This window comes from Rattus rattus, chromosome 8 (genome assembly GCF_011064425.1).
Source record: "Rattus rattus isolate New Zealand chromosome 8, Rrattus_CSIRO_v1, whole genome shotgun sequence".
NCBI classification, from domain to species: Eukaryota; Metazoa; Chordata; class Mammalia; order Rodentia; family Muridae; genus Rattus; species Rattus rattus.
In genome coordinates, this window is record NC_046161.1 from 17,639,033 (window position 1) to 17,663,967 (window position 24,935).

Below are 24,935 nucleotides of genomic sequence, written 5' to 3' on the forward strand. Positions count from 1 at the left end.
CACCAGATCTCATTATAGATGCTGGTGAGCCATCATGTCGTTGTTGGGAATTGAACTCAGGACCTCTGGAAGATAACCTCAGAGCCATCTCTCCAGTCCTGTTCTGTTCATTCTTGTCTGAAATTTGCCTTTTTTCGTGTGTGTGTGTGTGTGTGTGTGTGTGTGTGTATGTGTGTGTGTGTTGTGGTACGTGGGTTTGACCCAGGGCCTCTTAATGCTAAGCACTCTTAAACAGGCAATCTATTAAATCCTCAGTTGCCTAGTGACACGGCCTGATTTGTAATCTAGCTACACCAAAGTGGAGGCAGAACCTTCGCGTTCAAAGTCAGTGTGGGCAAAATAGTAAAACAGCATCTCAAAAATGAGGAAAGTGAGATGGCTCAGCAGACTGACAACCTGAGTCTGAACCCTTTGGCCTACTGCTGATGAGCCAAGGACCCGTGTTGACACCCGCATGTGCAAGTCTTTCAACCCGGTGTCTTGTCAACCTGTGGAGGCTGACTCCCGAAACATGGCGCATGCGCACGCAAGGAACTGGAGTCAGAAGGGCCCATCCCTGCTCCATTGCGTCACGTGATAACGGTCGCTCGAGAAAAACCGCCATTGGAAAAAAACAAACGAAATAGATGGGCTCTCATCAGGTGATACGGGTCTACCAATAGTGAAAACGAGTCAAGAAACAACAACGAAAGTCTTGTCACATGATGAGGGCGAAGTCAGCCACTGTCATGTGACCAACCAAACCCGTGAGAGAACCGGCCTAACGTTGACGTCACGCAATCAGACCCAGTCGCTAAGTCAACGTCACGTGATATGGTCCCCCGCGCCCCTCCCATCCCATTTCGTCTCACCCGCCCACTGGGGGTTGGGCCTAGGTTGATCGCCCACGTGATGCGGGGGCGGGGCGCGGTCAGTCACGTGGCCCTGCACCTCCCCGGCGCGCGCCCGCCCGCTCGCTCGCCCCCGGCTCCTCCTCCTCTTCTCGCCATTGCAGTTGGGACTGAAGCAGCCCCGGCGAAAACCGCGTGGCTTTTTTTTTTGAAGGGGGTTGTGAAGACTCCGGAAGGCTGGTGGCAGGAGGGCGGCGGCGGCGCCTGAGGACGAAGGACGGGAACGCCAAGGTAAGCGGCAATGTGGCGTCTCCCGCCTCTGCCCCTCCCCCCCGCCTGTTCTCCCACTTGTCAGCGAAGTCTGGGCTAAGGGGACGCTAGTGACAAGGCTGTTGCTATCCCGCCGACCCTCTCCTTCGCTTGGATCTTCCATCTTTCAGCGTCTCGCTCCTTCCTCCTCTGGCCTCGCTCCCGCGCTTGGCCGTTACTCTCCCCCATTGTGCCGAAGAAACAAAATGGCGGCGGCAGTGCCCCCGTGCGCGCGCATCCACTCTCCCCCCTTCGTGGCCCCCTCGGCCCAGACCCAGGCGCTGCTCCCGGGGGGTGCGCACGCACTGTGGTACCCTCCCTTCTCCCTGGGCCGCTTACTTTCCCCCCCAGCCAGAGCTTTTGTCTGTTGCTTTGGCCCCGCGCACGCGTGCACGTGTTGGAGCACACACCCCCTCACCTCCAGAGCATCCCAGCGGGCTCAGAAGGGAAAATCTCCTTCCTTTACTCGTTTTACCTCTTTGTTCAGGTACATCCCTGGCTCTAGGAGGATGCCAGGTTCATACCAGTTCCCAAGGCGGGAAACATGTCTTCTTTGTCCTGAACCCTAGGCGAGTTGAGCGGAATAGATTCACCGAATTCTCAAAGCCCGGATCTATAGGTTTCCTCCAAATTAAGACCCAAACTTAGGGTCGTTTGAGTTTCCCGACCTTTTAGACCAGGTGGTTTTCATTTATGGTGGTCCCCAGCTTGTTGAATGAGGCTCTGCCTCTAACCCCCAAAACGGTGATGTGGTGTGATGGTTGGGGCCTTTGTGGTCTGTAGACTGGTATGATTGAAGTCTTTTGAACGTGCGTGCTTTAAATTTCGTTTATTTTTTTCAAGTAGTTGAGTGGTAGGAATTCACCTTAGGTTATTCCACAATTGGAGTAAGGTACTTGGGGTGTATAACGGTTTGTTTGATATCCCCACCCCACCCCCGCCCCCTTGAAGGGTCCAAACTGGAAAGAACCATCTCTTACTGAAATTGCTAGGAATTTGGTGTTTAGGACTTGTGCTGGATCATCAAAGAGGCCTCAGTTTCTGTGGTACCTCTCTCTGTTGGGATTCGAGTATTCTGAATATATTTTTCTGGTTTAGAACTGTTCTATTTAAAATGTACAGTATGATGATGTGTCCACAGGAAAAGGAGACGTTTAGGACTTCTCTAGTGTTTTTCCCTCAGGTTTTTGTGGGTGGGATCCTCTGCTGATTGATTATAGAGTTCTACCCCTATTCTCTGAGTGGGACCCCTTGGGGTAGCTACTGCAGTCACCCGACCTGTGAATGAAGTGTGAAGAACAGCGGTAAAGGAGAAGGCCCCTCCCTGTAGGTGTTACTGCTGTCTTTTGCCCCTTAGCTGCCCTTTTGGGTAGCTCCTGGCTGCTGAGGTTTGTGAATGGAATCTGCAGGCCCTGGGTATTTTGGCTGGAAGTCTGCAGTCTAGATTGGAGGCTTGTGATTACTGTTGGGCTGGCCTTGGCAAAGCTGGATGCTGTTTCAGTCTCTATCTGCTGATTTTGGACCTGCCTGGAATTCCCCTCCTACTAGAGATGAAAAAGGCATGATTGTTTTCAGTTTTTCTGATATAACTTAGTGGAGACCTGGGTAGAAGTTCCTTTGGCTTTTTCTAATATCACTTTCTAGGCTCATATTACTGTGAGTAATCCATGTGTGATATTTTTTTATTTCTCTCAACTTCTGGTCTTTGACTAACTTGCTAAAGTTTTGCTTTTTTTTTTGAAGTTGTATCTCACTATGTAGGCCTCGAACTTGGAATCCTTCTGCCTCAACATTCTCAGGGCTGGGATATGTTTGTATGTCACTAAACCAGGCCTTTCTCCCCACAAACCCCCAACCTTTTGCTCTATGGGCAAGGTATCCTTCCTAGTATGGTCAGGAGCTGGCACAAGAGGAAGGTATAGATGTGAGTTAGAATTTTTTTTTTAAAGATTTACTTATTTATTATATATGAGTGCACTGTAGCTGTCTTTAGACACACCAGACGAGGGCCTCAGCTCTCATTACAGATAGTTGTGAGCCACCATGTGGTTGCTGGGATTTGAACTCAGGACCTCTGGAAGAGCAGTCAGTGCTCTTAACCACTGAGCCATACCTCCAACCTCTAGAAGAATCTTTTTTGCACAGGATCTCACTATGTAGCTCTTGGAGATCCTCCTATCTCTGTTTCCCGAGTGTTGGGATCAAAGGTGTGTGTCACCACATCTGGGTAGAAGTTATTTCTGGGCTGGGACAACTTCTCCTTGCTCTCTCCTTTCTCAGAAAGAGTCTCAGTTTGAAGTCCTTACTGGCCCCAAAATGCCTTAATCCTGGATTCCAGACTACGTTGGTATGCCTTTTTTGGTATCCCTTTTTTTTCCTTTTCTTTTTGAATTCCTACTTTTCTTGGTTTAGGGGAGTGATTCTTTTTTTATTTTTATTTTTTAAAGATTTATTTATTATATATAAGTACACTGTAGTTGTCTTCAGACATACCAAAAGAGGGCATTAGATCCCATTACAGATGGTTGTGAGCCACCATGTGGTTGCTGGGAATTGAACTCAGAACCTCTGGAAGAGCAGACAGTGCTCTTAACCACTGAGCCATCTCTCCAGCCACCTAGGGGAGTGATTCTTATTTTCCAGAAGTGTAGATAGTTAGTTCTCTTGGCTGTGCAGATACATTTTATTCTAAGTGATACATTTAAGTCAGGATCAGCTACCTATTGTCAGTTCTTTGATTATTTGATCCATTCTGAAAGATAGGTAACCTCACCATCAAGTGTATCAATGTGTGTGGCCCATGAACTTGCAACTTTTTTTTTTCTCTTGAGACTGTGTAGACCAGGTTTGTCTTACACTCTGAGATCTACCTCCCTCTGCCTCCAGATTGTTGGGATTAAAGGTATGCCTAACTACTGGCCACCAGTTTTTTTCTTTTGAAAGAAGGGTAAGTGTTGTAGTCCGGGTTACCCTAGCTTCAGACTCCTAGTTTAGACTTTCCTATGTTCTACATATTTGGTGCTTTTTCTTTGATTATAGTAAAGTCCTGGGAGAGAAAGATTTACTATTTGCAGGGGTTTAGAATTAGAGCAAAACAGTCTTGATTGAAGTCTACACAGTGAGTGAAGAGGGCTGTGGCTTTTGGAGAGATGACCTGGCCTTAAGAGTATTGATGCAGCCTTGTGCAGCTCTGTCTGACTGCAGTGGTTGCCTCCTCCCTGCTTCATTAGTAGGTGCTGAAACAGTAGGGAAGGCAAGGGTACGAGAGAGAGAACCTCATCTATCCTGAACTTTCTAATAAGCATTTACTAGTTTGGGTATGTTAGGTCATTGAGATTTTTTTTTCTTTTTTTTTTTTTTTCCCGGAGCTGGGGACCGAACCCAGGGCCTTGCACTTGCTAGGCAAGCGCTCTACCACTGAGCTAAATCCCCAACCCCCATTGAGATTTTTATAAGACAACGTGTCTTAGGTGATCTTATTTATAACAGTGGTCAGTTGGACAATCTGAAGTCACTTCTTTTTCTTTATGGGAGTTTTGCCTGCATGTATGTCTGCACACCACATGTCTGTGCCTGGTACCTGAGGAGATCGAAAGAGGGCATTGGGTCCCATGAAGAAGCTGGAGTTAAGGATGGCTGTTAACCAATATGTGGTTGCTGGGAATTGAATTTTTCTCTGGTGCAAACACAAGTGCTCTAAAACCAGGAGCCAGCTCTTTAGCCCCTAGCTTCTCTTTCACTTTTTTAAATGTCTTGTAGAAGGATGTCCAGTCGAAACTTTGTTTCTGATGAAGTTACTGAAACTATAAGTGAGGGCAGGCAAGATGGCTTAGTAAAAGTACTTACTGCCAAGCTTGACAACTCAGTTCTGTTTCCAGAATCCACGTGAAATGAATGACAGGACCTGTACATGTTTGCCCTAATGGTATGGGTATACCCACACCACATACCCCATAAACAAATGGAATACAAAATTAAAAGAAAAAAACACAACTAGTTTAGTAGTTTGTCTTCTGTCTTGCCACTTGTGTATGTTACGGTTTTTGGGAGATGATACCCAAGGCCTTGTGCATCAGGTTCTAAACAATTAGCTATGGTTGCAGCTTGAAAAGAAATGTTTGTTTGTTTTGGTTCTTTGAGATATGGTTTCTCTGTAATACTGGCTTTACTGGAACTCACTTTGTAGACCAGGCTGGCCTCAAACTTAGAGAGATTTGCCTGTCTCTGCCTCCCAAGTGCTGGCAGTCATTAAAGGCGTGAGCCACAATCTGTTGAAAAATATATTTATTATTTAAGGGCTTTTCTTTCCTTATACTAAAGAATGTTTTAATTATGTGTCTGTCTGTGCAAGTGAGCACAAGTGGCTGTGGAGGACTGTGGTATTTGTTGGATTTTCCTGCAGGTGAAGTCACAGGCAGTTGTGAGCCACCATCCTTTTTGGAGGCTGGGATCAAATGAATGCTCTGCAAGAACAGTGTGAGTTCATAGCCACTGAACCATGTTCATCCAGGACCCCCAGCTCTCAGCCCTCGGGGTCTCACTCTGTAGACCTGACTGGCTTGTATCTTTTGTGCCTCAACCTCACAAGAGATATATGCTCCTGCCCTACTTGCTGAGCTTTGGGTTTGTGCTACCTTTTCTTCCTTTGTTTGTTCTGGTTTTTGGTTTTTGATGTAGCTGTGGCTGTTCTGGAACTTGTGTAAATCAGGCTGACCTGGAACTCACATATATCCACCTCCACCTGGAATTAAATGTGTGGGTCATCATACCCACGTTTACTTTCTTAGATTTGTTGCATTTTTGTGTGTGTTCATGCACAAGTGTGAGTGCAGGTACTGTCAATGACCAGAAGATGTTGGATTTCCTGGAGCTGGAGTTACATGGGTGCTGGAAATGAACCTTAGGTCCTCTGAAAGGGCAGCATGTGCTTTTAACCATCCTGTCCCCTTCTCCCCCCCCCTTTTTTTTTTTAAAGATTTATTTATTTATTTCATGTATGTGGGTACACTATCGCTGACTTCTGACACACCAGTAGAGGGCATCAGATCCCATTACAGACGGTTGTGAGCCACCATGTGGTTCCTGGGATTTGAACTCTGGACCTCTGGAAAGAGCAGTCAGTGCTCTTAACTGCTGAGCCATGTCTCCAGGTCCGTCCCCCCCCCTTTTCCCTTTCTTTTTTTTTTTCTTTTTTCTTTTTTTCGAAGCTGGAGACCAAACCCAGGGCCTTGCGCTTGGTAGGCAAGCGCTCCACCACTGAGCTAAATCCCCAATCCCCCCCTTTCCCTTTCTTGAGGCATGGTTTCACTGTATATTAGTTCTGGCTAGCCGGGAACTCACCTGTAGACCAGACTGACCTCAAACTCATGAGCCCAGAGATCCACATACCTCATCTTTCCAAGTACTGTTGGGATTTACGGCATGCTCCATCCCAACCAGATACTATCTTATTTTTTTGGCCTCCAACTCACAGCAGTCCTGTCTTATTCTCAAGTATGAACACAGGCATCAGCCGTTATACTTGGCTTTTAAGAGTCATTGTCTTCTGGACCACATCTAAGCATCAAGGATAATTTAATTTTGTATTCTGTCATTAGGAGGTGCTATTATGACTCTGGGTGGTTAGTATGAAGTGACTTCACTGGCATTTTTGGAGTACATGACTGGGTTCTCAGGCATGCTGCACAGCTGTTTCATCTTTGTGAAGTCTGGTTGGTTCAGAACTTAGGTGTGGATGGGGTCATCAGTCTTCTATAGTTGCTGCTCTGATGTTGCATACCCTGTGACTGCTAACACTTGGTTTCATCTGAGGATGTTGGATTCCCTGGAGCTGGAGTTACATTGGGTGCTGGAAACGGACCTTAGGTCCTCTTCAAGGGCAGCATATGCTCTTAACCATCCTGCCCCCCTCCCTTTTTTTTTTTTTTTTTTTTAATTTTTTTTTCTTTTTTCTATTTTTCGGAGCTGGGGACCGAACCCAGGGCCTTGCGTTTGCTAGGCAAGCGCTCCCCCCTTCCTTTCTTGAGACAGCGTTTCACTGTGTAGTATGAACTTGTAGCCAGTGTCTGTGCTGTCTGTGTGTTTATCCCTTCAAGATAGGGTTTCTCTGTGTAATAGCCCTGGCTGACCTGGGACTCACTCTGTAGACCAGGCTGGTCTGGAAATCACAGAGATCTACCTGCTTCTTTTATTGAGGGCAGGGATTAAAGGTGTGTGTCACCACTGCCTGGCCCTTGTGTGTGGTTTTCCACTTTTTTTTTTTTTTTTTTTTTTTTTTTTTTTTGGTTCTTTTTTTTTTTGAGCTGGGGACCGAACCCAGGGCCTTGCGCTTCCTAGGCAAGCCGCCTACCACTGAGCTAAATCCCCAACCCCTTGTGTGTGGTTTTAAAGAACAAAGTGTTGCCTTAGATTTGTTTCTGGGTGTGCTGTTTGGAGGATTTTGTAGGTTAATTATTGCTCTTCATAATTTAAAAAGCCTAAGCCAAAGGACCAAGGCTGTCATCTCAGGAGGAGGCTGCGGCAAGGGGCAGTGTGAACCTGGGAGTTGGAGGGAAGCAGAGTTAGACCCACTTAACACAGCACCAGAGTGAGGTGCCAGCACTGCAGAGAAAGCTGCTCAGTCTCTGTGTACGGGGGCTGTGCAGCCATGCAGGAGGGGTCTCTAGTCAGTGTTTTCAGAGGCACTGTGGGTGCCTAAGCACAGCTGTACCACTGAGCTGTGTGTCTGCCTTGGGGAAGGAAGGCAGCGGGAATTATTTTTGGTATGTTTGCTTGAGTATTAATTTATTCATTTAATTCAGCCATTAAAAATCCAGGGTCTCACACATGCAAAGCAAAGATGTCATGTAGCCCAAGCTAGCCTTGACCTGCTGACTACCTTTCAAGTGCTGGTGACAAAAGCCTATAAAGTTAGCAGGATGGAGGCCCTGGCAGGAAAGTGTCAAGTTTGAAGTTAACCTGAGCTACCAAGTGACACACTGTCTCAAAACAAAAGTGACTGGACCGTGATTCCTTTAATCCTAGCATGGAGGAAGCAGAGGCAAGTGGATCTTGATGAGTTTAAGACCAGCCTGGCTCATAGACCTGCCAGGCCAGGTAGGCATACATAGTGAGACTCTCTCCATGCCCCCAGCCCCCACAAAAAAGGAAAATAAAATGGAGGGTTAGTAGTGGTTAAGAGTAGTTAAGTAGAGGTTAAGTAGTGGTTAAGTCGTCTGGTTAGTCCAGATGGCTCAGTTTTGGTTCCCAGCACCCAGGTCTGGAGACTCAGAGTTACTTGAAAGTCAAGCTACAGGAGATCCCACACCCTCTCCTGGCCTCTACTGGCACCTGCATACATTTGGCATCCACACACACATAAATAAAAATAAATATTTTTTTTTTTTTTTTTTTTATTCTTTTTTTTGGAGCTGGGGACTGAACCCAGGGCCTTGCGCTTGCTAGGCAAGCGCTCTACCACTGAGCTAAATCCCCAACCCCGTAATAAAAATAAATCTTAAAGCAGAAAAAAAAAGATGGACCTGTGAGATAGCTCAAGGCTAAAGCTCACGAAAAAGGGGAGGAGAAAACTGACCCTTGGACCACTCCTCTGACCTCCCTGAACAAATGTAGAACATGTATATGCAAATACAAAATGCTAAAATATTGAAAACTTTGTTTTTTGGTTTTTTTTTTTTTTGGAGATGGTTTCTTTTTGTAGCCCTGGCTGTTCTTGAACTCTCTTTGTAGACCAGGCTGGCCTTGAACTCAGAGATCTGCCTGCCCCTGCCTCCTGCTGGATTAAATGCATGCATTTTACCAGGTTCTGAGGAGAAAAAAAACAAAACCTCAAAACATATCTTAAGAAAAAACAGCCTACTTGGCAGATCTCTGAATTTGAGGCCAGCCTGGCAGGTATGTCAAGTTCAGGACAACCAGACCTATATACAGAGAGAGAGAGAGAGACTCTGTCTCATCAGCTGTCTTCCCCCCAGACTGTTACAGCCAATTTTTCTAGTGTTGTTGGGGTCTGGCCCATGTGTGTTCGTTAAACTGTATGCCACCATCCTAGGAATGCTGTGTGCAGTAGTGGAGCACAGAGTATATCTGAGCTTTGTTAGTTTTTGTTTTTTAAGACAGCAAGCATCACTGTCAGGACTTGGGCTGATCTTCACTTTCAGTTATCCTGCTCAGCCTCAGGTGGTGTTGTGAACACAGATGCACAGCACCATGCCCAGCTTAATGAAGCTTGAGGCTGCAGCACTGCCTGGGGAGAGAAGATGGCAAGTTGCACATTCTACAGTAGCTTCACTTTCTTTGTGTGAGGTGTATGCTCATGTGTGCACCTGTGTGTGTTCACCTGTGTGAACTGTCCATAGAGGTCAGAGGAGGACATTGCATGTCCTGCTGTATCACTTTTTTTGTCTTATTCCCTTGAGCCAAGGTCTCACTAAACCCAGAGCTGGCCGTTTCAACTAGACTGATTGGCCACTGAGCACAGGAGCACTACCTGTCTCCCCACGCCTGGCCATTGCTAGAGATTCAAACTCTGGGCCTTGTTCTTGTTTAGAAAAGTGCTATTTATTGCCTGAGCCATCACCCCAGCTCTGCAATTCCCTGTCTGTGGTATTCTTTCTCCTTTTTGTGGCAGTTGGGTTTGAACCAGGGTCTCTTAATTCCTTTACCACTGAGCTATGCTCTCACCCTCTGACATTCTTAACATGATGATTGGGTGAGTGGGTGCCAGTGGTTATGGGTGGGATCCTTATACCCTGGGCAGGATTCTTTGTCTCCCTTTGCTAGTGTCAAAGTCTTGGTCATGCTGTTGTGCTCTGGCTTTGCAAGTTGTTTCAGAGGAAGGACCTATGGTACAGTGTGTTTATCTGGCTTCTTAGAGCCGTGTGTGCAGCTGCAGTTAATTCAGAATGAAATGTCACTTGCTACACTGGACAGGGCATCTGTCCTAGCTACAGGCATATGTAACACAGCAAGACCCCATCTTCTTCCCTTCTTTTTCTCTTGTGCATGTATGTGTGGTGTCTTCCTCTTGTGTGTGTTGCGTATGCTGTGCAGGTGTGTACAAGTGAGTGTGGAGGACAAAGCTGAACAAGGTGTCTTCCTTGCTTGCTCCTCTTTTGATGGAGGCGGGGTCTCTCAGATGAACACAGAGCAGATTAGCTAATCTGGCTGGCCCGCTTGCTCAAGGAAACACCCCCACCTCAAAAAACAAAACAAAACAGCAACAACAACTAAAAAAACTGATTCTCAGGCTTGCACTTTGTCACTGAGTCCTCTCCCCAGCTCAGGATTCCGTTCTGATGTTAACAATGCTGACACAGCACTGGCAGTGTGTTTCACTTGTAGGATTCTCACCAGTTTGCTGAAGACTACTTTCAGCACCTCCAGAAATGTGAAAAGGTAACCTTTGTGAGAAGAAATCACACCTGTGTGCTCCTACTAACAGGGTTTGAGAGGTGGTCCTGTTTCCTCCTAACTAGATAAAACATATTGAGAAGAAGTAAACTTAGTAAATTGAGCACTGTGGTGTTTTGTTTGTTTAAAGATCTTATCTGGGTGTGGTGGCACACACCTTTAATTATAGCGTTTGTGAGACGAGGCCAGCCAGGGCTATGCAGTGAGAGAGACCCTGCTTAACAAACATTCTCTAAGCTTGAGAGTTCTTGTCTTGCTGCAGGCTGTCTCTTTCTGCCTTGAGTTTAGGGAGGGAAGGTTGCTTGCTGCCCCAACCTCGTAGTCCCTTGGAGCTTTGTTAAATATCTTCTACAATATTGCAGTCTCTCACAGTTCAGAAGCAGTTAATAATTTTGCTACCTCCTATTTTAGTATTGTAGTTCTGACAGCAGAGTTGTAGGTACACTGGTTACTTTTGCAGTTATGGAAGCAAATGAACCTACTCTGTACATAAAGGGCTTGTGTACTGTTGCACCACAGCCTTGCCCCATGCTGTCCTGTTGATCCTTACAGTCTACTACTTTCACCTAGGATTCTTTCCTTTCTTTAAAAGAAATTTCTTTGTGTGTGTTTTGCCTTTGTGTATGCATTTGTACATCATGTGTGTGCAGGAGAACAGAAGAGGGTGTCGGCCTTCTTGGGACAGATGGTTGTAAGCTGCATGTGGGTGCCAGGAACTGAACCCTGGTTCCTCTGCAAGAGCAGTAAGTAAGTGTTCTTTTTTTTCCTTCTCTTTTTTTCGGAGCTGGGGACCGAACCCAGGGCCTTGCGCTTGCTAAGCAAGTGCTCTACCACTGAGCTAAATCCCCAACCCCTTCTCCAACCTCTTTTGAATTTTTGTTTAATTTTGTTTTTTGTTTTTTTTGTTTGTTTGTTTGTTTGCTTGCTTGTTTATTTTGGTGGTGTTAGGGATTAAATGCAAGGTCTTAATGTACGGTAGACCAGGCTCTCTACCATCAAGCTGTGTTCCCAGTCCACACACTATCTTTTTTTCTGGTCTCACTGTGTAACTCTAGTTAGCCTGGAAGTCCTTATGTAGACCTGGTTAGTCTCAGAAATTCACCTACCTTTGCCTCCTTGAATGCCAGGATTAAAGGCCTATGCCACCACACCTGACAGAGCCTCCTGTAGGTAGCGTTCTAGGGGCTTGAGAGTTGATCATTGTGGGTGCTGGGGACTGAGCTCAGCTGTGTATCTTTTTGAGACAAGGTCTCTTGCGACTTAGGTTTGCCTTCAACTGCTGATCCTCATGCCTTTGCCTGAATGCTGGGATTACAGGACTGCATCACACCTGTTCATTAAGGTTGTCTTAGTAACAAAAAGAGGAAGACCTTGGAAAGGGCAGTCCATAACATTAATAATATTTGAATTGAAGGTCATTCTTGTTAATTTTTTTTCTTTTTTTTCTTTTTTTGGAGCTGGGAACCGAACCCAGGGCCTTGAGCTTGCTAGGCAAGTGCTCTACCACTGAGCTAAATCCCCAACCATTCTTGTTAATTTTTGCATGGCTGTAGAAACTGGTACCAGTGGAACAAAGAATTAGGATTGAGATTTTTTTTTTTCTTTTTTTCTTTTTTTCGGAGCTGGGGACCGAACCCAGGGCCTTGCGCTTGCTAGGCAAGCGCTCTACCACTGAGCTAAATCCCCAACCCCTAGGATTGAGATTTTTAATAGATAGGAAATACTATTCCTTTTTCTTTTCTAATGTGTGAGGGTTTGCTTGCACGTATGTATATGCACCCAATGCATGCAGTGTCCTCAGAGGCCAGAGGAGGCTATCAGATCTCTTGAACTGGAGTTAAAGATGCAGATGATTGTGACCTATGTGGATGCTGGACTAGCTGAGCTAGTCTTGAGAATTGAGATTTGTTTAAGAGCTTTTGATCTCTTGTCAAAGTTTGGATTGTTGGCATCTGGTTGGACTGCTTTTAGATTGTAAGAATCTGTGGCAGAATCAAAGGTGAAGGAACTTCTGGGTGCTACACAGTGCTGTCAGCATAAAGCCACATTTACTGTAGGATGAGCGTGACCCTTACTTCAGGATTATTCCCCAGTGTTGGGAAGGCTTGATGATTTTCTGATTTGTTCTTGGGCAGGACAGTGTTGCAGACTTACCTTGTATGTAATTAGAGGTGGAAAGATGTCCAGCACACCATAGCCTTAAGGCTTTATGATGTAGACTTGCAATTCTGCTTCAGTAATAAAGGGAGAGAACCGGTCCTTGTTCCTGACCACTTAGAAGTTCTTAATCTCCATACTTCCCTCAGCCCTCAGCTTGTCAGAGAGGCTGGTTGGTGTCTGTTGGGGGTTGTCCTAGTGCTGTTTGTATTCTGATCTTGATTCTGCTTCCTCAAGAGGGGTTGCCCCTGACAAGCAGCCCATCAGTACTCAGGTGATCTCATATGAACCTTCTCCCCATTATAACTGGTCAATAAAGGCTAGAGCCTGTGATTGGGCAGTGGGTTTTGAGTGGGACTGGAGGTTAGAGAGTGGGGCAGGTAGAGGCAGAAGAGTAGGAGAGGGAAAGGAGAGAGGACGGAGGAGGGGAGGAGGAGGAAGCCATGACGGAGCAGAACCACGTGGCCAGGAGAAACTGCACAAAAGTAGCAAACAGTCTTTAGCTGGGGAACAAATTAATACAGTGTTAGATTTGCCCAGTCTAGGCTTATAGCTTATAATAACTGGATTGTGCATTTTTATATAGGCTTATTGGTGTTGGAAATGCCAGCTACGGGTGTCCTGGTGCCTGAGCTTGAATCTCAACTCTGGAGACAGGTGTAGATTCTGTGTGGAGTGATGTGGCAGGGGCTGGGGACCTCTCGCCAATTTTGTTTCTAACTAAGAATTTTTCATTTAGGAAGTCTCTCTGCTGTTGGTCAGTTCATGGCATGCACATCTGGGCTCTCACAGAGACAGGAGACTTGCTTGGTAGATCTTTAGCGGCAGCCTAGTTGTCATTATTCACAGAAAATTAGTTCTTTTGTTTGTTTTGTCCACCTGCATCAAGAGCCATCACCATCCATTATAGTTTAAGTATGAAGAGAGGGCCCAGGGAGGGCACACTGAGGGTAGGCCAGGTGTGGTCATTAGCAGCCTGATAGAGCCTCCTGAGTCAACTTGGTTGGTGACATCAGAGGATGAAATTAGGCAGCCTCTGTTGCTAAGGCAAGCCCATGTGTTTTCTGTCAGCGCTGATTGTGGTAATCAGAAGGTTGATGCTGGTATGAAGTCAGAATACTGGGCTACTGCTCTCTTTGATGTTCTAGCCCAATGAATACCTCAATTCCTGTGGTTAGAGGAGGTTGACTTTTCCTCCCGCTCTCCTCTTTCTCCCTCTTTCCTTCTCACAGTGTCTAAACTACATAGCCAAGGCTGGCCTTGAACCCTACATCCTTGAACCTTTGTCTTCTAAGTGCTGGGTTATGGGTTGGTGGGTTGGTGCCACCACCCAGGGCTTCCTGCATTGCTATTCCTGATCTTTCCAGCTGAGCTCCAGCAAGCCTCCTAATGTTTTTTGTTAAGAGTCCTTCAATCACCTGGGCCAATTGTCTTCAACCTAAAAAGCGTTCAGAATAGAGTGTAATGAGTTGTTTTCCTTTTGTTATCTTTGTGGGCTTCTAGATCTGTATTTGGCTGTGCTGAATCCCTTTTATGTATGGTTCGTAACTTGTATATAAGACAGGTACAATTTTGTAACAGAGCTTTACAGCTGTAAGCACAGCTGAGGTTGCTCACTGACATTGCTCTGGCTGTCCTGGATTTCTTACACTGTAAATGCTCTGTAGGTTCTGTCCAGCCCTCAGTCATTTGAATTATCCCATTTGTGTGTGTGTGTGTGTGTGTGTGTGTGTGTGTGTGTGTGTGTGTGTGTGTGTGTGTGTTCATGTGTTTGCTCACTGATAGATGCATCTGAAGACCTGGAGGCTAGTGTTAAGGTTATCACCTTCAGTCGTTTTCCATCTTTTTTTTTTTTTTTGGTTCTTTTTTTCGGAGCTGGGGACCGAACCCAGGGCCTTGCGCTTCCTAGGCAAGCGCTCTACCACTGAGCTAAATCCCCAACCCCAATTTTTTTTAAAGATTTATTCATTTATTATATATAAGTACACTGTCACTGTCTTCTGACACACACCAGAAGAGGGCATCAGATCCCATTACAGATGGTTGTGAGCCACCATGTGGTTGCTGGGAATTGAACTCAGGACCTCTGGAAGAGCAGTCAGTGCTCTTAACCATTGAGCCATCTCTCCAGCCCCACCTTAATTTTTTGAGCCAGTGTCACTCACAGAACCAGAGTTTGTTCTTTCTGCTAGACTCGTACAGGTGGATGCAGCACCTCCATTTTCCAATTTTTTTGTTTGTTTGTTTTTTGATGCAGTTAAGATAAAGGAGCAGAGTGTTACCATCCTACAAAGTTATCTGGAGTTCAGTATTTGTTCACAGTTATTCTAATTTGGGATGTTTTCTTAAGTTTTGTTTTTTGTTTCTGAGACAGGATGTCATTAATAAAACCTAATCTTTGTGGTTTTTTTTCATGCATGTATGTGTGCCATGTGTGTGCAATGCCTGCAGAGTCCAGAAGAGGTTGTTGGATCCCCTTTAACGGGAGTTACAGATGGATGTGTGTCACCTTGATTTGCTGGGAACTGAATCTAGGTCCTCTGCAAGAGTAGCAAGTGTTCTTAACTGCTGAGTCATCTCTGCAGCCCCAGATTGTTTTTCTTATTAACACTGATTCTGCTTTATTCCAGTGATACTTTATAATTTAGTCTCCTAGGATGAAAAGCTCTTGGCTAGAATGAATACCACAGTAAAGCTTAGCATCAGTAGTTCTTAGTTTAAGGGTCTTAAGCCTTAGCCAGCACCAGGGCTACCCACTGGGAGATGGGAGCCACAACTCTGCAGGAGCAACACTTAGGGCCATTAGCTTACTTCAGAAGCCTCCTGATTGTTAATTAAAGTGCATATATATTATTACGGTGTGCTCATGGTATTTGGGAGGGTTGTGAGTGTACCATGGCACATGTATGACAGGACAGCCTGTGGAGACTCTGCTCCCCTTGTACTTACATAGTTTGGTGGACTAAACTCAAGCTGTCGGGCTTGGTTTGCGTAGCAGGGTCCTTTATTCACTGAGTCATCTCCCTTGCCTGTCACCTCCCACCTCTTTTTTTTTTTTTTTTTTTTTTTTTTTTTTTTTTTTTTGGGACAGGATGCCCAATTTGGCCTCCAAATGATCTCCAGTTTTAACCTTGAGAGCACTGGGATACTTGTGTCAACAACACTCAGGGCCTACAGCTGTGTCTAAATTCTACTGATGCGTTGTAGTCTGTGAGAGTATATGCTACACATATATGCAGGCCAGAAGGAGGTGTTGGATCTCCTAGAGCTGGATTCTTAGTGGTTGTGAGCCACCTGATGTGGGTGCTTTGCAAGATCTCAGCTTATTCTTAACTGTTGCGCCATCTCTCCAGCTCAGTTCTGTCTTTTTGAAGTGACACACAGTCCTTAGATTTGCCATGTGGTGATTTGGAACATTGCATGCACTCTAGCCCCAGAGAATCCCCTTGAAGTCTCTGTTGCATAGACATATCTGTGCACCACAATTTTGTCTGCTGCTGCCTGAGGAGGCCAGGAGAGGGTAGATTTCCCCAAAAATGGAATTGCAGAATGTTGTAAGTCACCATGAAAGTGCTGGGAATTGAACTGGGGTTCTCTGGAAGAGCAGCATATACTCCTAATTGCCAAGCCACCTCTCCAGTCTGCATAAACACACTTGACAGAAACATCATCATCACGATTTGTGAGATTTTACCAAGATTTGGCTTGGTTGAGAGTAGTGTACATGGGACTGGGGACATGCAGCCATAGCTGACGTCTGACTCTTTAGGACTTTAGGACTTGGGGACAGCCAGCCACAGGTCTGACTCTTTAGCCCTGGGTATGTATTTTCTGTGACTGGCAGGATTCAGGCTATGGTTAGTTTACACGTCTTTGTTTTTAGTTTATTAAAGTTTATTGTGCAGTAAAAGCAAACTAGTGGGGCCAATGTGTGTAAAGCCCTTTCTGTCTGTCACACTTGAAGACCCGAGTTTATCCTCAGGACCCACATGGTAGAAGGAACGAGCCAACTCTTTTGAGCCTGATCACCACAGGCACACCATGGCATGGATATCTGCGTGTGCGCCCCTCCCCCCCCACATAAAATAAATAATAATTAAAAGGCAAGCAGTGGTTTGCACTGTTGCATACCTGTAAACCCCAGCAGTTTGGGAGACTAGGGCAGGAGGGTGGCAAGTTCAAGGGTTACCTGGGGGAACTTAGGCAAGATTTCCTTAAACCATGAAAAGGGGCTGGGGCATGGTGTGGCCAGAGGTAGGCATTTACCCAGCATGCCCACAACCCAGGGGGTTTATTCCTAGTACTGAACACCAGAACAGAAGACCTGAGGGAGCGCCTTAAAGAAATGAGCCCCAGGACATCCATCTCCTGTTCAACCAACAGCTGGCAGTTTTCTTCTTCTTCTTTTTTTTTTTTTTTTTTTTTTTTTTGAGCTGGGGACCGTACCCAGGGCCTTTCGCTTTCTGGGGAAGGGCTCTACCACTGAGCCAAATCCCCAACCCCCAACAGCTGGCAGTTTTATTCATGCCCTTTTGTTTTCTCCCTGGAGCATTTTGGGGAAACACCAGGCCTGTAGTAATATGAGCCATTTATTTATCTGAACTGGGTGTAAGCAGGTAGATCAAATTATTCCTCCACTCCCCACAGCTTAAGGCATCATGATTATTTTTTTCTTGCTTGCCCCCCCTCCTTTTTTTTTTTGTTTGTTTGATTTTTGAGACAGGATCTCACTTTGTAGCTCTGGATGGCCTGGGCCCTGCTTTGTAGGCAAGCTGACCTGAAATTCAGAAAGATCCACCTGCCTCTGCTTCCTGGGTGCTGGATTAAAGGTGTCTTTTTTTTTTTTTTTTTTTAAAGTTTTGTTTTGAAATTTTTATTTATGTGTGTCTAGATGTGATGCACATTCTCTGCACTTGTGTACAGTCCCTGTGGTCCATAAGAGGGTCATTGGACCTCCTGGACTTCGGTTAGAGGAGGGTGTGAACTGCCTGGTGTGGGTGCTAGGAACTGAACTTGAAGTTCTTTTTGTTTTTTTTTTTTTTTTTTTTTTTTTTTTTTGGTTTTTTGAGACAGAGTCTCTGTACATAACTTGCTGTCTGCTACATAGATCAGGCTGTAGAGACCTGCCTGTCTGCCTCCTGTGTGCTAAGATTAAAGGCGTTCCCCCACTGTACCTTGCTAACTTACTACATTGCCACTAGGTCTTCTGAACAGTACTTTTTTTTTTTTTAAGTATTGTTTTTCTTGTGTGTGTGTGTGTGTGTGTGTGTGTGTGTGTGTGTGTGTGTCTGTGTGTCTGTGTGTCTGTGTGTCTGTGTGTCTGTGTCTGCCTGCCTGTCTCCTGGTGCTGTGTCCCTGTATTGGGTAGGTATAGAGTACAAATGTCTGTGTTTGGAGTTACAGGAAGGTGTCGTGTCAGCTATTGAGTATGGGTGCTGGTAGTTGAACTTTAGTTCTCTACAAGAGCAGCTAGTGCTCTTAATCACAAAACTGCCTTTCTAGCTCTCAAGTATTGACTTTTGAGATATATTTTCTCTTAACCTAGGTTGGCCTTAAACACGTCCTAAATCCTGATCCTTCCTCTACCTTCCAAGTTCTGAAACTGGAGCTGTGTATGTACAGTGCAGCCTTGTATAGTTGACTCTCAGTTGAGTCCACTCTCTTCCCTTTCACATGCAAGAACCCAAGTCGTCTGGTGACAGTACTGCTATTAGGAGCAGTAACTGCTACCATCCTAAGGCTCAAGACAGACTAGGCCTTTGTGGCTTATATAGGCTGACCAGCTTAGCTCCCCCATCACCCTACTGAATCCTTTTCAACAAGTTCCTTAGGCAAGAAGGGTTTTCGTGGGTATTGTTTTTTGTTTTGTTGCTGTTTTATAGCCCATTGCCTTTAATTAACGTTGCTTGTAAAAGTATGTCTATGTAGTAGTGGTGGGATTGTTCCATACTCTGGTGCATGGGCAACTTATTAATGGTTGCAACATTGAAGAAATGACTCCCTGTTCTCAGCAGCTATTAACTACTAGGAGGGCCTCAGTTAGGGTGGGGCCTCATAAGCCGCTCCTCCATCTGTGCTGAAACATTGACAGATCCTAAGCAGTGTCGGTCTTGTGCAGGTAGCCCTACCTACTGGGAGGTTATGAGTGCAGTGGCCGGGTCACATTAGGAAGACATGCTATCACAGTGTTCCTACCACATCCTATGGCTCTTAACATTCTGTCTAGCCTCTGTTCCGTGTTGTTTCCTAGACCTTGGAGCAGTGACCATATGTCCCATTTAGGGCACTTGGCCTGGTTATGAGTCTGCATTAACCCAGGCCCACTGCAAACAGAAGCTTCTCTGACCAAGGTTGAGAGTACTTACCACTTTTCCATGCGACAGAACTCCTTTGGACCTCATATAATTTTCTCTTATCTCTGCAGTGTCCTCAAGGGTCAGGGCTCTTCCTACCTTTTTTCCTTTTCCCAACATGAAGGGTTGATATTTTGGTTTATTTGTATGTGTGTTTGATTTCTTTTTGTGTGTGGTGTATATATGTATGTGTGTGTGAGGGGAGAGGAGAATAGTGTGTGTCCCACTCTATCATGCGCCTTAGTCCTTACACAGGTGCTCTTTTTTTTTTTTTTTTTTTTTTTCCCTGGAGCTGAGGACCAAACCCAGGACCTTGCGCTTGCTAGGCAAGCGCTCTACCACTGAGCTAAATCCCCAACCCAGACACAGGTGCTCTTAATGAAGCTAGAGCTAGGCAGTGAGCAGAAAGCTTTAGCCAGCCATCTTCCTATCTCTGACCCACACAGTGCTGGGGCTGCAGGCTTTCCTGCATGAGTGTTGGGGACTCAACTACAGGTGTTCATGCTTGATTAGCAAGTGCTCTTACCCAGTAATCTGTGTCCTGCCCTGTCTATTTATTGAAATAGGGTTATAGCCTAGGCTGGCCTTAACTTTTGCACCCGTGCCTTTGCTTCCTGAGTACAGGGAATACTATCATGGCTAATGAACACAGTTTTGTTTTTCTTTTGCCTTCCTTCCTTTTTTCTCTTCTTCCCCCCCCCCCCTTTTGAGACAGTTTCTCTGTGTAGCGCTGACTTTACTGGAACTTGCTTTGTAGACTAGGCAGGCCTCAAACTCAGAGATTCCTTATGTCTCTGCCTCCCCATTGCTGGGATTAAAGATGTACACCACCAAGTTCCACAGTTTTCTTAATTTCTTTCTTTTCTTTTTTTCTCCTTCCCTTTCTTCCTTTCATAGCATTAGCTGGCCTGGAACTTGCTCTGTAGAGCCAGTCTATCCTCTGTCTCACAGTACTCCTGCCCCTGCTCTATCCTCACCAGGTTTTGATGAACATTTCTACCCACAACATATTTTAGTAGCTTGTTTTTTGTTTAGTTATGTTTCATTTTTTATTACTTTTATTTGTGTGCATGGGGAAGAACATGTCATGTCACCATGTGGTGGTCAGGGAACAACTTGAGCAATGTACTTGTTTCTCTCCTTCTATTGTGTGGACCTTAGGGTTTGATGGAAGGCCATCAGGCTTTGTGTAGCTCATTCTGGCCTTTTGCTTCTGCCTGGGTCACTTGCCTGTGCCACCATGCTCAATTTACATTACATTTTGAGTGTTAGTGCTGGAGATAATACCCAGGGTCTGCAGTGTGGTAAGCACATGCTCTACTACTGAGCAACCCGTTCCACTGCCTGCACTAGTTTATTTATAAAGCCAGGCATACTTTGTTGTTGGAGTGCAGCCAGTGAAATGAACATGTGTCTAGCTTATATGAGTCCCTCTGTTTTGAATCTAGAATACAGACTAAGTAAAAGCTTGATTTCTGTGACAAATGGCCTGTTACCTAGCACTTGGAAGATGAGAGAGGAGACTCAGGAATTCAAGGTCATCTTTCCTCTGTGTAGAAAATTTTAGGCCAGTTTGAGCTCTAATTGAAAATCCTGCCTTAAAAAACCAATCCTAGGATTGGGGGGGACAGCCTAATGGATAAATCCAAAAGCTTGCTGCTCGTGCATGAAAGCCTGAGTCCTTGGACCATGGCCTCATGTTAGATGTAACCCTCGTGCTATGATGGGACAGAGACAGGAGGCTCCTTAGGGCTTTCTGGGTGCTAACCTAGCTCTAGGTTTGGTGAGAGGCTCTATTGTAAAGGGGGTAAAGTGGGAAGTGATAGAGCAGGACACCTAACACTTCTCTGTTCTCCATGTATACCCACAGAGACTGGTGTACATACAGCACACACTTGCAAAGTAGAGCATATGCCCAGAATGTGAGTCCCTGCTTGGTTCCAGAACTGCAAGAGTCTAAGCTAGGCTTGGTGGTACATGTCTGTTGTCCTAACACTTGGGGAGGCGAAAGCCAAAGGATTTGAAGTTTGGGGTCCAGAAAATCCTGACAGCCTGCCCCCGATACACACTGTGTCATCTGTGTCATGCGCCACCACCCACTACCCCATTATCCCACCGCATTCCTGGCTCCCATTGCATGCTATATAGGAAGAAATGAAATGGGGAGCACAGGGGAAATAGAAACACCTTCAGTCTGTCTGTCTTCTCAAAGCCTGCTGTTTTTGTATTGGGAAATTGGAATGAGTTGTTTGGTGCTTTGGCTTGGCTACCTGGAAAGATAGATGTATCCTGCTATGAGCAGGCCTGTTGTCAGTTAGCAACTTTATTCCTACTACCAAGTATTCAGCTGCTGAGATCATCCATTTCTGGGATATTGAAACTAAAAAGGTTTTCTGATCTTATAGATAGTTGAAGTATTGGTAACACCAAGGAACTGTCACAATTTGAAAAGATAAGCCAAGGCTGATTTCCAGACACTACAGGAAAAAAGGAGGGGAAAATGGTAAGACATTTTTTTCCTTTGGTTGTCAACACTTTCCTTCACTAATGTACAGAGATGCTTATAGCATGTCCCCAAAGCATTTAATGCTATTAGCATTTTATCTTAGACATTTGAATTCTCTAAAATAATTACGTGTCACGATGTGAATACAGTAGTCCCCCCTTAGCTGTGTTCTCAATTCCCGCGGTTTCAGTTACCTGCGGTCCTCCGCAGTCTGAAAATATTAAGTGGAAATTTCCAGAAAGAAAAAATTGATAAATTTTAAATTGTGCGCCGTCCTGATGCCTGCGTCATTCACCTCACTTCATCTCATCACGTAGGCATTGTATCATCATCACTTCATCACAAGAAGAAGAAGGGTGAGTAGGACGATGCTACTTGGAGGGAGACAACATTCACATTCCGTCCTGTCTAAGCCCTTCCTGTGCCTGATTGACCGATTAAACTACCATACCTGTGTGCGTAGAGGTCAAACCCAGACCGTATTGGTTTTGGTGCTGTCCGCGGTTTAAGGCTTCCATTGGGGTCTTGGAATATGTACCCCGCGGATAAGGGGGGACTACTGTAGTATAGCGATACGTAGACTGCCCCATTCCTGCTGCAGCCTGGAGAGTCTCCTCTCAGGTTCTGGGTCCTGTTCCTGTAGACTGCCTTCTCTGAAGGAAGACATGGCACTAAGTGGCGAGGGGTGGGCTGCTGCCTGTCCTTGCATCATTTTTAGCGTAGTTTTCACATTTCCAGCGTCCCATGAGAATTTTTGTGAATGATGATCGCCATGTGATGGCAAAGCATTCTTCAGTGTACCCAACACAAGAGGAGCTGGAGGCTGTACAGAACATGGTGTCCCACACTGAGCGGGCCCTCAAGGCTGTCTCTGACTGGATTGATGAGCAGGAGAAAGGCAACAGCGAGCTCTCTGAAGCAGAAAATATGGACACACCCCCAGATGATGAGAGCAAAGAAGGGGCTGGGTGAGTCTCAGTGTCTCTGTCTTTGTGTGTGTGTGTGTGTGTGTGTGTGTGTGTCTGTATGTATGTATGTATGTATGTGTATATGTTTGTTGAGTACTTAGGTCTTTTCAGTCAGGGTCTCATGTAGCCCAGACTTGCTGTCTCACTATGTAGCTGCCCTTGAATTCCTGATGCTGCCTGCCTCTATTCTGCCTAGGTCATCTAGTGTTTTTTTGTGACAGGATCTCACTGGATAGCCTGTGCTGGCCTTTAACTTATTTTGTAGCCCAAGGTAGCATCAACATCACAGAGGTCCTTCTGCCTCAGCACCTTGAGAGCTGGGATTACAGGTCTGTGTCACCATGTGGCACAGCTAAGCTAGCATCTCTTCTAAGAAGTGCCAACCTCTTTGGGTTCTGGCTAGGTCGGTTTCCCATTGAGCCCGACTTTTGTCTGTCTCTCAGGGAACAGAAGGCGGAACACATGACTAGGACCCTGAGGGGCGTGATGCGGGTCGGCCTGGTAGCCAAGGGTCTTCTGCTCAAGGGGGACTTGGATCTGGAGCTGGTTCTGCTCTGTAAGGAGAAGCCCACAACCGCCCTTCTGGACAAGGTGGCTGACAACCTGGCCATCCAGCTTACTGTGAGTCGTCACCACCACTACCACCACCACCACCATGCCAGAGGAGTGGGGGCGGGAATCCTAGTTCTTGTAGAGAAGAGATGGTCAGAGGAAGGGAGGGCCTATCTGCCATGTGCCAGGGAGCAGGGCTCCTTCCTGGCACTTTCCATGTGCTCACCTTGATAATAGGCAGGTGACTGGAGCCATGGTGTACCGGTGGGAAATCATCTGCTGTCTGTAGTGGTGCCCAGTCTGCTAGTTATTGAAAGCCTTGTGCTCCTGCATGAAGCCTGGGCTGGTGGGCTAGAAATGTAGAGGCTGTGTGGGATGGGGAGGTCAGACCTGGGCATACTATAAACTCCATTTATCTCACTGCAGCTGGAGGGAGTTGAGTGGTAGAGTAGAGGAAGAGAATCGAAAGAGTGTGGTCATGGTAGCTCATACCTGTAATCCCAGCATTTAGGAGGCTGAGTCAGGAAGATTATATTGAGAATTCACTTCCAGCCTGGGCTATAGAGTAAGACCCTGACTCAAAAAACAACAACAACCAAATTTAGTCATTTCTTCTGTTACTAAAATATTGGATAAGTAATGGTCTTTTATATTTATTTAACATTTACTAAGCCAGACCCTGAGTCAGATATGTCTCTCTCTCTCTCTCCCCCACTTCCTTTGAGCATCTGTCCATTTTGGCCCACCTTCCTTCCCTGACTGAAAGAATCTCATACAGCCCAGGCTGGCTTTAACATCTCTTCTCTCTTGCCTCCAGAGTGCTAGGATTATAGGGGTGGCTCTCCCTGGGCAGTTGCAGTGGCTGGCATCACACTTGTCTTGAGTGATAGGGTAATGTGACATTCAGGAGTGGAGAAGCTGACAGGGCAGCCAGAGATAGCAGCAAAGCCTCTTCTCTGCCACGTTCTGCACTTTTAGAGAAGTCTTCATGGGTTTAACTAAAAGATGGCAGACAAAGATTCAAAATTGTTTTTAAGTCTTGCTATTTTGCAAAGAAAAATGTCTCTGTATGCCAATAAACCTTTGCATAATATGTTGGGTACAGGACAGTAGTGTGAGTTGAGATCTAGAGGAACAAATGTAGAATGTTAGAAACCTGAGAAGGGGGTTGGGGATTTAGCTCAGTGGTAGAGCGCTTGCCTAGGAAGCACAAGGCCCTGGGTTCGGTCCCCAGCTCCGAAAAAAAAAAAAAAAAAAAAAAAAAAAAAAGAAACCTGAGAAGAACTGCTAAAGGTCATGCCCTCAGATGGTTTCTCATAGCTGTGATTTCAGTCATCATTATGTCTTTTTAAAGATTGTTACATAGAGCACATTGGTAGATGTTGTAAAAGAGCTTTGTGAAGAGCTGTTCATTAGGGACGGTAATGGAAGTGGTAGCTGTATCACAACCTGCATATAGTGTGCTTGGTGAGATTGCCCAGTTCCATTCCTAGTGCATACACAAGTCCATGCTCATTGTGTCAGTGGGTCCTCACAGCTGACATCCCCGCTCTCCCTCAGGGCTTTTGGACATCTGGAGATAGGGGAAATGAGGCATGCCCTCTCCAGTTACTGGTTGCCAGGGGTGCTTTAAATACTCCTCAGCAAGAGTTTACCTGATCCAGAGGGTGAACCATGCAGATTGAGAGATGTCCTATCAGTTTCCAGAGCACTTGTCTTTGCAGTATATATGTGCTTTACTTCTTTTAACAAGAGTGATAAGAGAAACCTAATTTCCAGTTAGCCTAAACTAGCACATTAAAGCAGTTGAGCTTGCACTATTGAGGACCCTGTAGACTGCCCTTATCAT

General features: G+C 45.6%; 1 protein-coding gene across 8 annotated transcripts in view; it reads left to right on the forward strand.

Moving 5' to 3' along the window:
• Positions 1-921: 921 nt before the first annotated feature.
• Positions 922-24,935, forward strand: part of Ilf3 (interleukin enhancer binding factor 3) — a 38,221-nt gene continuing 14,207 nt past the window's right edge. Inside the window, exons 1-5 of one of the 8 annotated variants that reach the window (XM_032909348.1) lie at positions 922-1,121; positions 21,466-21,563; positions 21,884-21,922; positions 22,290-22,534; positions 22,978-23,155. In XM_032909348.1, the coding sequence (XP_032765239.1) occupies positions 21,561-21,563; positions 21,884-21,922; positions 22,290-22,534; positions 22,978-23,155 (465 nt within the window). In that variant the 5' untranslated portion in view covers positions 922-1,121; positions 21,466-21,560. Of the gene's footprint in view, positions 1,122-21,465; positions 21,564-21,883; positions 21,923-22,289; positions 22,535-22,977; positions 23,156-24,935 lie in introns of those variants that run through there. The other 7 variants (XM_032909350.1, XM_032909344.1, XM_032909343.1 and 4 more) reach the window with 7 other exon arrangements.